Genomic DNA, 12,269 nt, shown 5'->3' with positions numbered 1-12,269 from the left:
CGTACCTCGGTTTTGAAGTCAAGGTTCGGTACGGGTTTTCGGTACAGTGGGGGAAAGTTTGGCTTTCCATGTTCCACTCAGGGGTGATGTAATGTGCAGTAACTAATTGTACTTGTAGGGCTGTCAATGAATATTCTATATTGAAATTAATAATGGACTTGTAAAAAAAGAAACATTTGATTGTGAAAAAAAACAGCCCCCAGTGGGCGGTCGTTAGTGGTTAACATACCGTTGTATTCGTTCGGTACACTACACAGCCATTCGGTACGGTACGGTACACACTGAAATGGTTCGGTTCGGTACGGATACGTGTACCTTTACACCCCTAATGTGTGTATGTACAGTATGTATGTATGTATGTATGCATTCTTGCCCATAGTGGTACAGTGTATACATGTATCAAGAATACACACCTGAGAAGTTGACATTGCGGATGTACTTGAGCAACAGTGTTCCGTTGATGGCCTCCATCTTGGCGCAGAGGCCGACCTTGCCGGGACAGAGATCTTTATGCATGTTGTGCAGAGCGTGAGCCATGGCGTAAACAGCATCAATCACGAACTGCACCTTCCCCTCCTGTTCATAGGAGGAATCTTTCCCAATCCGCTCGTGGTCTGGAAGAAAACAAACAAGAAACATATGGCCCATGTAATTAAGCCCTGTTGGTTGCACCAGATGGGACGGGTACATCTCTGTAAATATCTGGGGATTTCTTGGGGGGGAGGGTTGGGTTGGGTATGAGAGGTGCTGAGTTAAGTGTTGTGGTTGCATGGTGCAAACTGTTAAAACCACCAATTGAATTACCGGAGATTCTTCCTGTCTTTAATACATTTTGTGTTCATAAGTGCACTGCTAGTTAGAGCTGTGTTCGGGGTCGCGACCCAAAGGAGGGTCGCGAGCCGCCGCGGGGGGGTCGCCAGATGATTTAAAAAAATAAAAATAAAAGAAAATACTTTTTTTTTTTTTTTTGTCAGGCCACTGAACTTAGAAGCAGGCCAGGACAGTGTTTCTAGTTGCAGCAGCGCAATAGTTAGATAACCTAGGTGGGGAACAACCAGGAGATCACTGCAACTCACACAAGTTGGAGAACTATCTCTCTCTCTCTCTATAATAATAATAATAATGGATTGGGTCTCTCTCTTGCTCTCACACACACACACAAAAGGAGCCGCATGTGATTGGTGGAGGCGGGACCCTTACAAAAAAACTGTTGTTGCTAATCATTGACACATGCTAGCCTGTAATAATCCCCCCCAGAAAAATCTACTTTGCATTTGATATATTGCAAATATATGCCATCACACACACTGGCATTTAAAGGGTTAGAATTATAAAATTAATATGTGGTGTTATGATCAGGGCTGAAGTTGAATAAAATATTGTATTATTTTCAATCTGATATTACAAAAAAACTGAAAATCCATCAAAATCAGTGTTGTTGCTAATCATAATTATGCTAGCCCCCAGCCCCCTGCTTAAAAAGTGGCCTGACTGGGGCTATATTTTGCACTATATTTCCTGGCCTGAATGATTTCCCCAGTCCGGCCCAGGTTAAAAGCCTCCAATGCTTATTAGTGTGTGTGCGTTTGAACGTGTGCATGTTTCAACCATACATTTCCATTTATAAAAAAATATATATAACAAAAAAGATTTAATAAAAAATGTTCCCCCTCCTATAATAGTGGGGGTCGCGGCTCTCTGACCCCGTTATTTTTGGGTCGCGGCCTGAAAAGTTTGCGAACCCCTCTAGTCCAGGTTCTCAACCTTTCAGCTGCCAAGGCACCCCTGTGTCAGGATGGAGGTAGGTGAGTTCCAATTGTTGTAGGCAATCACAGAGACGGAGAAGGTATACTCTTGAACAGGTTCGACTTTAATAGTAAAGAACACAAAGAGTAATACTAGGATACTATGCCAAGGGCAAAGGAACAAGATAATAGATAATGGAGCTTAGTGGTGGTCCAGAACTGGAACCGGCCGCGTTATCTCCGAACGCCTATAGTGAAGACCTGACGAATGACAAGCAGAGGAAAGGAATGTTAAATAGCCACCAAATACCAACATTCCACACACACCCCCGTGACAGCCAATCAGAAGCCAACCCCTAAGTGACAGCACTAAATGACAGGGAAAAACAAGTGACAGCAGTCAGGTGACAGATGACAGAGAAGGTGGGTGGTTCCCGACCGTAGTCAGGAACCAGAATCGTAACACCCCTGTGTTCAGTCAAATATTCCAGGGCACCCCTACATACGATAAAGACGTTTTCCGTTCCTGTCTTTTTTGCTACAATGATGACAAAAGTGCTTGTTTTCAAAATAATGTTTATTTAAGAAACCGGGAAACACATTTGTGTGTATATAATGCATTATTAACAGGTGTTTCAGGTCTAAAAGGCTTAGTACTGATGACATTACACTGCTTGTAGTAGTAAATCAAATAGCATATTTCTTTAAATAAAATTACAGAAAATTATCACTAAAGTGCTATCTGTTGCAGCTGCACTCTTTTCCATAAATATAGCATATTTGGATAAGTGTGACCATTTCTCAAAAACTGAAAATCATGTATTTTTTGTTAAATACCGAAAAGGATCACTAAAGTGCTATCTGTTGCAGCTGCACTGTTCTCCATAAAAATTGCATATTTGGATAAGTGTGACCATTTCACAGAAAAGGATCACCAAGTTACCATTTCTCAAAAAATATAAATAAATACAGAAAATAAGCACTCGTTCACTCAGTGGACATTTCTAGCTCAATGCGAGGTCTGCTGCTGCTGGCTAATAATACGGTGAATACGTGGGGAGATCTTTGACAAGGCAACACGCATCATCCTCAAGGCTCAACTTGGCCCTATATTTTGTTTTCAGAGCTGTCATGGATGGGGGCGGCTAGGTGGTGCAGTGGGCAAGGCACTCACCACCAATGCTGGAGACGCTGGGTTCGAGCCCAGCTCTCCACATTGTTTTCAGTTTGGCTGGTCGTCCGTACTAATACAATTGGCAGTATTAGAGGGTGGGAAAACTGATGGGTGGGGATCGGACGTTGTGGACAGCGACTCCTACAGGTCGGTTGGTGCGCCTGCGCAGTAGAATCAGGAAGCGACGGGGGCGGCGTCCCTCCAAAGCGCAGACCCCTGACGCTGAGAGATTGCGCTGCGCAGGTGAAAAGATGCGACGGCTGCTACCTCGAGTACCGGAGGGGACTCGTGCAATGTATGGCTTTGTCCACATTACAGCCAACTTGTGGGAGGCATGAAACAGCGTTTGAGATAGGGGAGGGTAGAATTGGATGATACGAAATTGGGATGGGAGAAAAATAGAAAAAGTGGATCAAAAAAGAGCTGTCATGGATGAAAAGCCAGCTTCACGCAGATATGTGGTGCTGAATGGTATCAACACCTTAACTGCTGCATCATGAGATACTTGGTACTCAGCTCAACACTCTGAAACGAGCTCTCAGGTGGTATCAGATGATATTTCAATGAGTTCTTCCAAGAGTTTGGATGGAGATGTGTCAGTAAGCTTTGTCTCAATGTTGTCTGTAACATTTTTTTTTATCCAGAGTAACTTGGTGATCCTTTTCTGGTTTTATTAAATAATGATTTTCAGATTTTGAGAAATGGTCAAACTTATCCAAATATGGTATTTTCATGGAAAACAGTACAGCTGCAACAGATAGCTTAGTTACAGACATGGACAATTTTTAGTTACAGACATGAACAATCTTTAGTTATAGACATGAACTATCTTTAGTTACAGACATGAATAATATTTAGTTACAGACATGGACAACCTCGTGAGAAGTCAATTTAATGTACTGGTAAATAGATGGAATACTGAAAACAAGAAGGGAAAAAAAGCTGTAAAATGCAACAATTAATCAATGAGTACAAGGGTTGAACAATGGTCGCTGGAAATGTGAAATCAAGCAAATGATATAGCATTTCAAGTGTCTGATTACAGAATTGTAAATCCATCCTCCCCCCGTCATATTTAATCTATTTGGAGTTTGGCACACATGCTAACTGCCAATTAGGTGCTATTTATTCTACACATCAATCAGACAACCTCTGTACACTGAATCCAAATTGGCTTCTTCTGCTGCGTCTCCTGTGATGGTCCATGTTTGTTTCACTGATTATTGAGTAGATCCACTTCAGATTTTTCAACAATGTGATTTTGTTAGATAATAATCACACATTCTCATCTCAGCCTTTCGTCAACAAACAACCTCTGTATTTCTTTATATACCATTTGATATTTTTTGTGGGGGGGGTTCATGTGGTTTGTGGGGGGCAATAGTGGCTCGGGATGTATTGATTGATTGATTTTATCTGACAATATATACAAAACATGTGACAGAAGCACAGTGTGGCATACTGCCAAGGATAGACACAAAAAGCTCAGAGCTTATTTCCATTGGGGTCCTTGTAGGGGGGAGGGGAACGAAGTGTTCAGACATGCATCATACAGACATCGTAAAGACACATGACATCAGACACATAAAAAAACATGTAAAAGTGGTGTGACAGCATCATGTTAACCTATACCGTTGCACAGGTAAGACGTGACATTATTTTAACCTATACAGTTGCACAGGTAAGATGTGACATTACTTTAACCTATACCGTTAGGTATAGTTAGAGCAGTTGTCTGGTAATCCTGAGGTTCCCTGCTCGATTCCCGCTCCTCCCCGGGCAGCTCGTCAAAGTGACCTTGAGCCAGACACTTAACCCTTAACTGCTACCGATGTGCAGGTTGGCACCTTGCATGGTCGCCTCCGCCGTCGGTGTGTGAATGTGTGAGGGAACGGGTAAAATGTGAGGAACAAAATTGTAAAGCGCTTTGGATGAAAGCTGCTATATAAATGCACCCATTTACCATTTACCATTATTGCTGTCGAACCGAACAAAAGGTTTAGTCGCGGCAGGGCAAAGACCAATTTGGAAATCCGGCAGATTGAGGGTGAGACAAAAGAAAAGAGCACCGACCACCAGGTTGTGTTTGTCTGATCGCCCACCGCTCATCCATCCTCACACAACCTCACACCTCCGTCTATTAATCAAGAACCGAGAGGCTGATAGATCGAGTGGCAGAGGAGAAGGAGAAGACAGAGCAAGACGGGCCTAATCATTCTTCAGTATTAATGTAATTAATCATGGCAGGTATGTATTAATCATAGCTGGGGTCTTCCTAATGCTTTAATGTGTTAATCACCGAGCAAGGTTTACAATTAACCCGCTAATGACTAACGACTATATTTAGTATGTTGAGGAAAAGCCCAGCAGAATTGTTTTCTTTTTATTTATTTATAAAAAAAAATTGTTTATATGTTTACTGTATCTCAAAAACTATGATGAGTTATATCAAATTCAGAACAAGCTTAATTTTAATAATATGTGCTTTGATCCAATGCAAATCGGATATTTCATTTATTTTTAAGCATTCAAATTTGTCTACCAAATGAGGCATACATAAACATCTATTTATTTTTGTCTTGCGTAGCCACATTGACAGTTCATCATATTTTGTGTTTCTACCTCTAAGAGGGGTAGTGGCTCGGGAGGTAGAGCAGTCATCTGGTAATCTGAAGGTTCCCGGGTCGATTCCTGCTCCTCCCGGGCATCGTGTCAAAGTGTCCTTGAGCAGGACACTTAACCCCGAATTGTGTGAATGTGTGAGTGAATGGGTAAAATGTGAGGAACAAATTGTAAAGCGCTTTATAAATGCAGCCATTTACCATTAGCCATTTAAGAGAAACAATTATGTGGGGCTTTTCCTTAATTTCTCTTAAGGATACAATACATTCTAATATTCATTAGTCATTAATGTATGAAACTCATAGACAACCCATTCAAAACGTACAAAAATGGATGTTAACGCTGTAACCTCATACTTTGAACATTTCAACTGATCTTTTGTCAGCTCAGCTATAGTACGGCATGCTATAACGGCAATTATAAAATTCCACTGTGGACATGAATGGGTTATAGCATCATAATCCTATATTAGCCACTGACCTCACTGTGGCACATCATGACTAGACAGACAGCTAAGAACTAAATGCAGAACTACTGTAAGGATGGATGAAGCTCTTCTAGACTCCCGCGTGTCTCTCCACAATCAGTATGCAGAGCCAAGACACCTCTTCCCACCTTCCAGAGGAGTTTGGTGAGAAAGATTAAAGAGTCATCTGAATTATGGATGCGTTTAATGCCTGCTGTGTCAAATGATTAGTACTTTTGCAAGCTAATGGTGTTTTGTGATAATTGAGTGACTCCCGGGTTTTGTCCCCGCTGTACCCCTCATCTGCCCAAGCCGTACCCCTCAACTGCAGATAGCAAACAACCATAACCTTTTCTGTGCGATTGTGTAAATAAAACTACTCTGTATGAGTTATAGCAACACTACGATTACCGACGCGGCACGGTGGTGTAATAAGGAAATAATTGGAATAGGAATACCCTACGGGGAGCAGAGTTTGATCCACCAATATGCGGATGACACTACCTTTACGGTGAGAGACATGGAGAGCATAAATAGAATTATGAAGTGCTTAGAGGTATATGGTAAGGCATCTGGAGCCAAAATGTATGTTGATAAGACTGAGTTATTGTGTGTAGGTAAAGTAAAAATGAGTGATTGTGTGGTTCCGCTGAAAAAAGCAGAGGGGCACATAAAGATATTGGGTGTGTGGATAGGGATAGAGGAGAAAGAGGAGAGGGATTTAACGTGGGTAGGTATAATTAATAAGATTAAACAAGTGCTCCAATTTTGGAAGCAACGCACACTAAAATTGAAGGGTACGATTGTGGTGATAAATAGCTTATTGATGTCTAAACTGACATATGTGTTAGGTGCCTTGGATATGCCAGAGGCAATAGAAAATGAGATTAATAGGGTTGTGGTGGACTTTCTGTGGTGGGGGAAGTCACCAAAAATCGCCCACAAAGTCTTAATAGGTAAGTGTAATGAGGGTGGTTTGAATTTTATTGACATAAAGGTAAGGAAGAAAACTGTAAGATTGAAATGTGTACAGAAATATATTTACGATGAGACCAAATACGGATGGAAGTGTTTTTTTAAAGAGAGCCTAGAGCAGGTAGGTAGGTGTGGTGACAATAGCTTATTTATGGGCTTTAAGCCTTTAATGACGGAAAATATACCGGAGATGTACAGTATAGAGAGGTACTACAGGCATGGGGCGAGTACCTGCCCAACATTGTATATGATTGTGTGGGACTGGATATGGTTTTAAATCAGCCAGTATTCCTGAACCCCAGGATATGCCACAATAACAATGTATACATAATAAAATCTTCCTGAGAGCAGGGATGACACAGATAAAGGATTTTGTATATGAGTATGTGCCAGGTTTCCTCCCGGTGCAGGCCATTTATGACAATGTAATCGAGGTGGACGATGAATATCGTTTTGCAACTGTCGTGTAAAATTTTGAAACAATTTAAACTGGCTTGCCGAAGGAATGGAGAGAGATAATATAGAGAGAGTGTGTGGAGAATAGGAGCTGTAGTCTTCCAGAATTAAAGGTAGGAAAGGGGAATGAGCAGAAGGGTTTGGAAAGTGTGAGGAGTAAAGATATTTATAAAAAAAATTGTAACAAGAGAAAGAAGGGTGCCAGCATCGGAACAGGTGTGGGAGAAAGTGTTTCCGGGGTTGGTGGGAGAATAAATATTGGAAAATGTGAATATAAAGTTTAATAATATCGAATGTGATCGTAATGATTTTATGGTAAGACAGAATAGGGTCTATACAAAAACAGTGTTACATCATATAGATACACAGATAAGTAGAACATGCGATGTGTGCAAATTAAAAGATGAAAGTTGTATGCACATGTTCATTGAGTGTGAAGGCCTGCAGGGCTTCCATGCAGAGCTGAAAGAGGGCATGAGGGCGAGCTGGGGAATAATCAAATATACAGATTGGAAGAGATATTTTTTGTTTGGTGAATTAGATGGAAAGAAGGAGGAGAGAAACCTCATCAATTATGTATTGAGTCATGCCAGGTATGCGGTTGTCTTGAGAAGGCGAATTGCTTTTTCCGAGTAGAGAAAGGTGGAAGTATGGCAAATGTTTTTGAATTTAATGAAAAGGGATGTTATGTTGACAGAGAAATTGCTGAGTAAGGAGATATTTAAGAGATGGTTCATTAACAGTGGTAAATGTGTTAAGTTTGAAAAAGGTAAAGTAGAGTTTGGTTTTGGATAGGTTTTTTTTGGGTTTGTTTGGGTGGGATAGGGGAGGTTTTTGGTTATGCTTGATTTGTTGTATTGGAAATAAGTATATATAACACTGTTTTCTTTGTGGCTTGTTCTGTTTTTTTTCTTTTGTGTTGGTTGATTTAGGGAAACGCAAAAGAAGGGGGTGGGCTATGCCTGGGAAATGTGAGTAAGAAATTGAAATAATATAGTGTGTATATATATAGAAATGCATAAAATGTAAACTGATAATTTTTTGATAATAAAAAGATAATTCACAGCAAGAAGGTCCAGGGATCGATTCCCACTTGGGGACCGGTTTCTATGATGCCAGTTACCCAGGTGGGGTATCTCCCGGGCCTTTCTGTGTGGAGTTTGCATGTTCTCCCCGTGCTCGCAAGGGTTCCCCCCCCGCGATAAGATAAACCCAATGGAAAAACATGCACAACAACAGAACGCTAACGCTGTGGCGTCCTTGACAAAGACAGGCAGGAGCACTTGGATTGGTCCCCGGGGGCGCGGCTCACGTCGACGCCCTATCCGCTCCCGGCGGCCCATGGGGGGAAGGATGACGGGATGGGTCAAGTGCAGAGACTCAATCGCATTAGGCGACACAAGAAAATTGCATGTGTGTGTTCCTGTGTGTGTGTGCCGCCCCTCGCATGTGTGTGTCGTTTGCATGTAGTCAAGTTAGACCGCGCTCACAAGTTCTCACACTGGGTGCTGCAATCCCATAAAGTTCAGTATATCAAAAAGCAGGGTAGCCAGACCAGCACTCTCAGTTTCAATGTTTTTAATGGCAGCCTGAATGGATAGCAGACATGTTTCGGACAATGTCCTTCTTCAGTGATATGGCTAGTAATGGAAATACAATCAAGATGGTAGTTAAATACACCTGGCAGGTAATTACATGACATGACACGGCAGGAAATTACATCACAACGCAGGTGTGCCGGTGCAATGTGACCAAAGGGATGACCTATCAAAGTAGAGTCCAATCATAAATTATACATATAGATATATCTATATCTAACAATCTATATTATAAACAATACAAAACCAAAACAAAATTACAAAATTACCAGAAACTTGATATTATAACATATAACATGCCCATTAATTTCTAGGGCTAATTGAGCCCCTTTACATATTTAATTAAATAGTTTCAAATTATACATTGGGCATCCTTGTGAAACATGCCTCTTGTTTAGCAACAAACAACTATTTTTTAATAAAACCAGAAATAACACTGTAGGTGTAAGGAGGTTAGAGGAAACAGGTTAAAACGTTCTCTTCATTCATTCCTCTAGGTTCGATGCAATTGAACAGGTGGATATAATAACATTCACGTTGCAACAGCAACTTGTGTCTGTCTCCACCTCGCGCTGGCCTGAGTACTAACTCTAGTCCCATATATTTGAGATCGTTGACGGTATGTTTACACTTAGAGAAATGTCGAGCTACCGACGACTTGACATCTGAATTTCTCAAAGCACATTTGTGTTCACTGATTCGTGATTTAAAGTGTACAAAATGTTAACCCTTTCACAACCACACTACCGAATGTTAACCCTTTTACAACCACACTACAGAAGGTTAACCCTTTCACAACCACACTACAGAAGGTTAACCCGTTCACAACCTCACTACAGACGGTTAACCCTTTCACAACCACACTGCATACGGTTAACCCTTTCACAACCACACTACATAAGGTTAACCTGTTCACAACCACACTACAGTTGGTTAATCCTTTCACAACCACACTACAGAATGGTAACCCTTTCACAACCACACTACACCATCTGTTTTGCCCACATAAGAAAAATTACAAGGACATTTTAGCAAATACACCAGATTAGACGAATTACACGTAATCCGTCCTTTGACTGGTATATTTTTCCCCGTTTTAGGATGTGCGAAAAATGTATCTTTAATCATGCCCTGGCACTGTACACACGATTGGCAGGAAAAATTGGATATTGGACATAAAATGAGAAGGTTTCTTTAAGGGCAAATCAGTTTTGACTAGGAGATTAGATAAATTCGCTTGTCTCTTATAAAAATAGTTAGGCGAATGCTGAAACGCTGTCCCTATAAGAGGGTCGGACTGCAGAATATGCCAATGTTTATTGACAATACTCCGTGTGTCTCTCGTGATAGGGCTGTAAGTAGACACAAAAGATACTTTGTCTGTTTTATCTTCTTTCTTTCTGGGGGTGAACAACGTGGCCCTGTCGATATGTTTGGTTTTGTTCAGGGCTTTGAGTGTCAAATCGGCACTGTAGCCTCTCTCGTGGAAACTGCCACGGAGGACCTCTGCTTGTGACATAAATCTATCGTCAGTATCACATATTCTCTTATAACGAAGTATTTGGCTATAAGGAAGACTGTTCTTCAAGGCTGGGGTGTGATAACTGGAATAATGCAAGAACGAGTTACGGTCTGTCTCCTTTTTAAAAACCTCTGTGTGTAATGAGATGCCATTAGGGGCTTTCTTGATCAGAACATTGAGGAAGGGTAAATTATGCATATCAAACTTCAATGTAAACTTTATCGTTCTTCTACAGGTGTTCAGGTACTCAAGGAAGGCAAAAAGATCAGATGCTGAACCAGACCAAATAAAAAACAGATCGTCAATATAGCGCATATAAGATTTGACACATTTCTCAAACGGGTTATTATTAAAGATATGATCTACTTCATATTTGGACATATAAAGATTGGCTAGGTTCACAGCGGCTGGAGAGCCCATGCTGAGGCCTCTGTTTTGCAAATAGTATTTATCTTGGAATCTAAAATAATTTCTAGTTAGAACTAGGTCGGTTAAACTAACTAGCGCTTCTGTTGGGGGGAGTAATACTTCCCTCGAGTTTAAATAAAAACTCAGAGCATCAAGTGCGTCAGCATGTGGAATGCTGGGGTAAAGACTGACTACATCTATGGTAACTAGTAAGTCTGTAGGACTAATGTTGCAGGTCGAAAGCCTGTTCAAAAAAGTAGTAGTATCTTTCAAGTAACCACGCTGAGAAGAGGCCAAATCCTTAATATGCGCATCAATGAACTGAGATATTTTTTCTGTGGCAGAGCCAATACCGGAAACAATAGGTCTACCAGGAGGGTTAATCAGATCCTTGTGGATTTTAGGTAAAGTGTAAATAATAGGGTTAACTGGGTACTCTACAAACATAAACTTAAATACATTTTCTGTAATTGCCTCTGACAATCTCAGGCTTTTAATGACCGTTTTGATTTCCGTCGAAAATCTAAACACAGGGTCTGAATTTAAAAGGGTATATACCTCAATCTCGTTCAATTGTCTGTTTATCTCAGATACATACAAGCTCTTATTTTGGAGCACGATACCAGAACCCTTGTCAGCTTTTCTAAAAATTAAATCATCTTTCTTCATGAGTGCTGCAGACTCTGATTCAAGTACATTTGGGTAAAGATGGGCTTTGTGACTGGTCTCACATAACTTAAGGACATCATTTTGTACCAATCTGCAGAAAGTTTCAACTGAGGGAGGGTTGAGATGGGGAGTAAACAGGCTACGGGGTTTAAATACTTTTCTTTTAGAGGTGTCTGGCTCTGTCTCAGGCCTAGCATCAACATCAACATCATCACTTATAAGCACATTTTTATTAGCAACATATTGAGTTCTCTTATCAAACCCTCTGGCATAAAATGCTTTCAACTTAATGTTTCTAAAAAACTTAAATAGCTCTACCTTGGTAGTAAATGCGTCCACCTTGCGGGCCGGGACAAACGATAAACCTTTAGAAAGGATATTGTGGTGTGGGTCACTCAATAGTGCATCAGAAATGTTGACAATATTGGACGTAATGCTCATCACCGGAACCGTGGGTTTCTTCCTCTGGCTCCGCCTCGTCTTCCTATGGGTTCTCTCTCCGGTCGGGGAGGAAGCTGAGCGTCCTGCTCGCCGCGAAAAACAGACTGGCTTCGGAGTGGGTATCTGCCCGGCTGAGAGGGCGCCTCGTCTGAGCTCACCGCTGTGGAGGAGGAGTCAGTATGCCGTTGCCTGT

The 12,269-nt window shown here is 41.2% G+C and overlaps 1 protein-coding gene across 1 annotated transcript in view; it reads right to left on the bottom strand.

Annotated features, from left to right (window-relative positions):
* LOC311243918 (metabotropic glutamate receptor 4-like) overlaps nt 1-12,269 on the bottom strand; it is a gene marked incomplete at both ends in the record, with an annotated part of 366,879 nt that overhangs the window by 89,676 nt on the left and 264,934 nt on the right. The window contains one exon of the mRNA XM_084333304.1: nt 414-614. Within this exon, the coding sequence (XP_084189430.1) occupies nt 414-614 (201 nt within the window). The remainder of the gene's footprint in view (nt 1-413; nt 615-12,269) is intronic.

This window comes from Notolepis coatsorum, assembly GCF_963971535.1.
Source record: "Notolepis coatsorum genome assembly, chromosome: 17".
NCBI classification, from domain to species: Eukaryota; Metazoa; Chordata; class Actinopteri; order Aulopiformes; family Paralepididae; genus Notolepis; species Notolepis coatsorum.
Note: the sequence above shows the minus strand (reverse complement) of the source record. Positions and strands in the feature narration are given on the sequence as shown.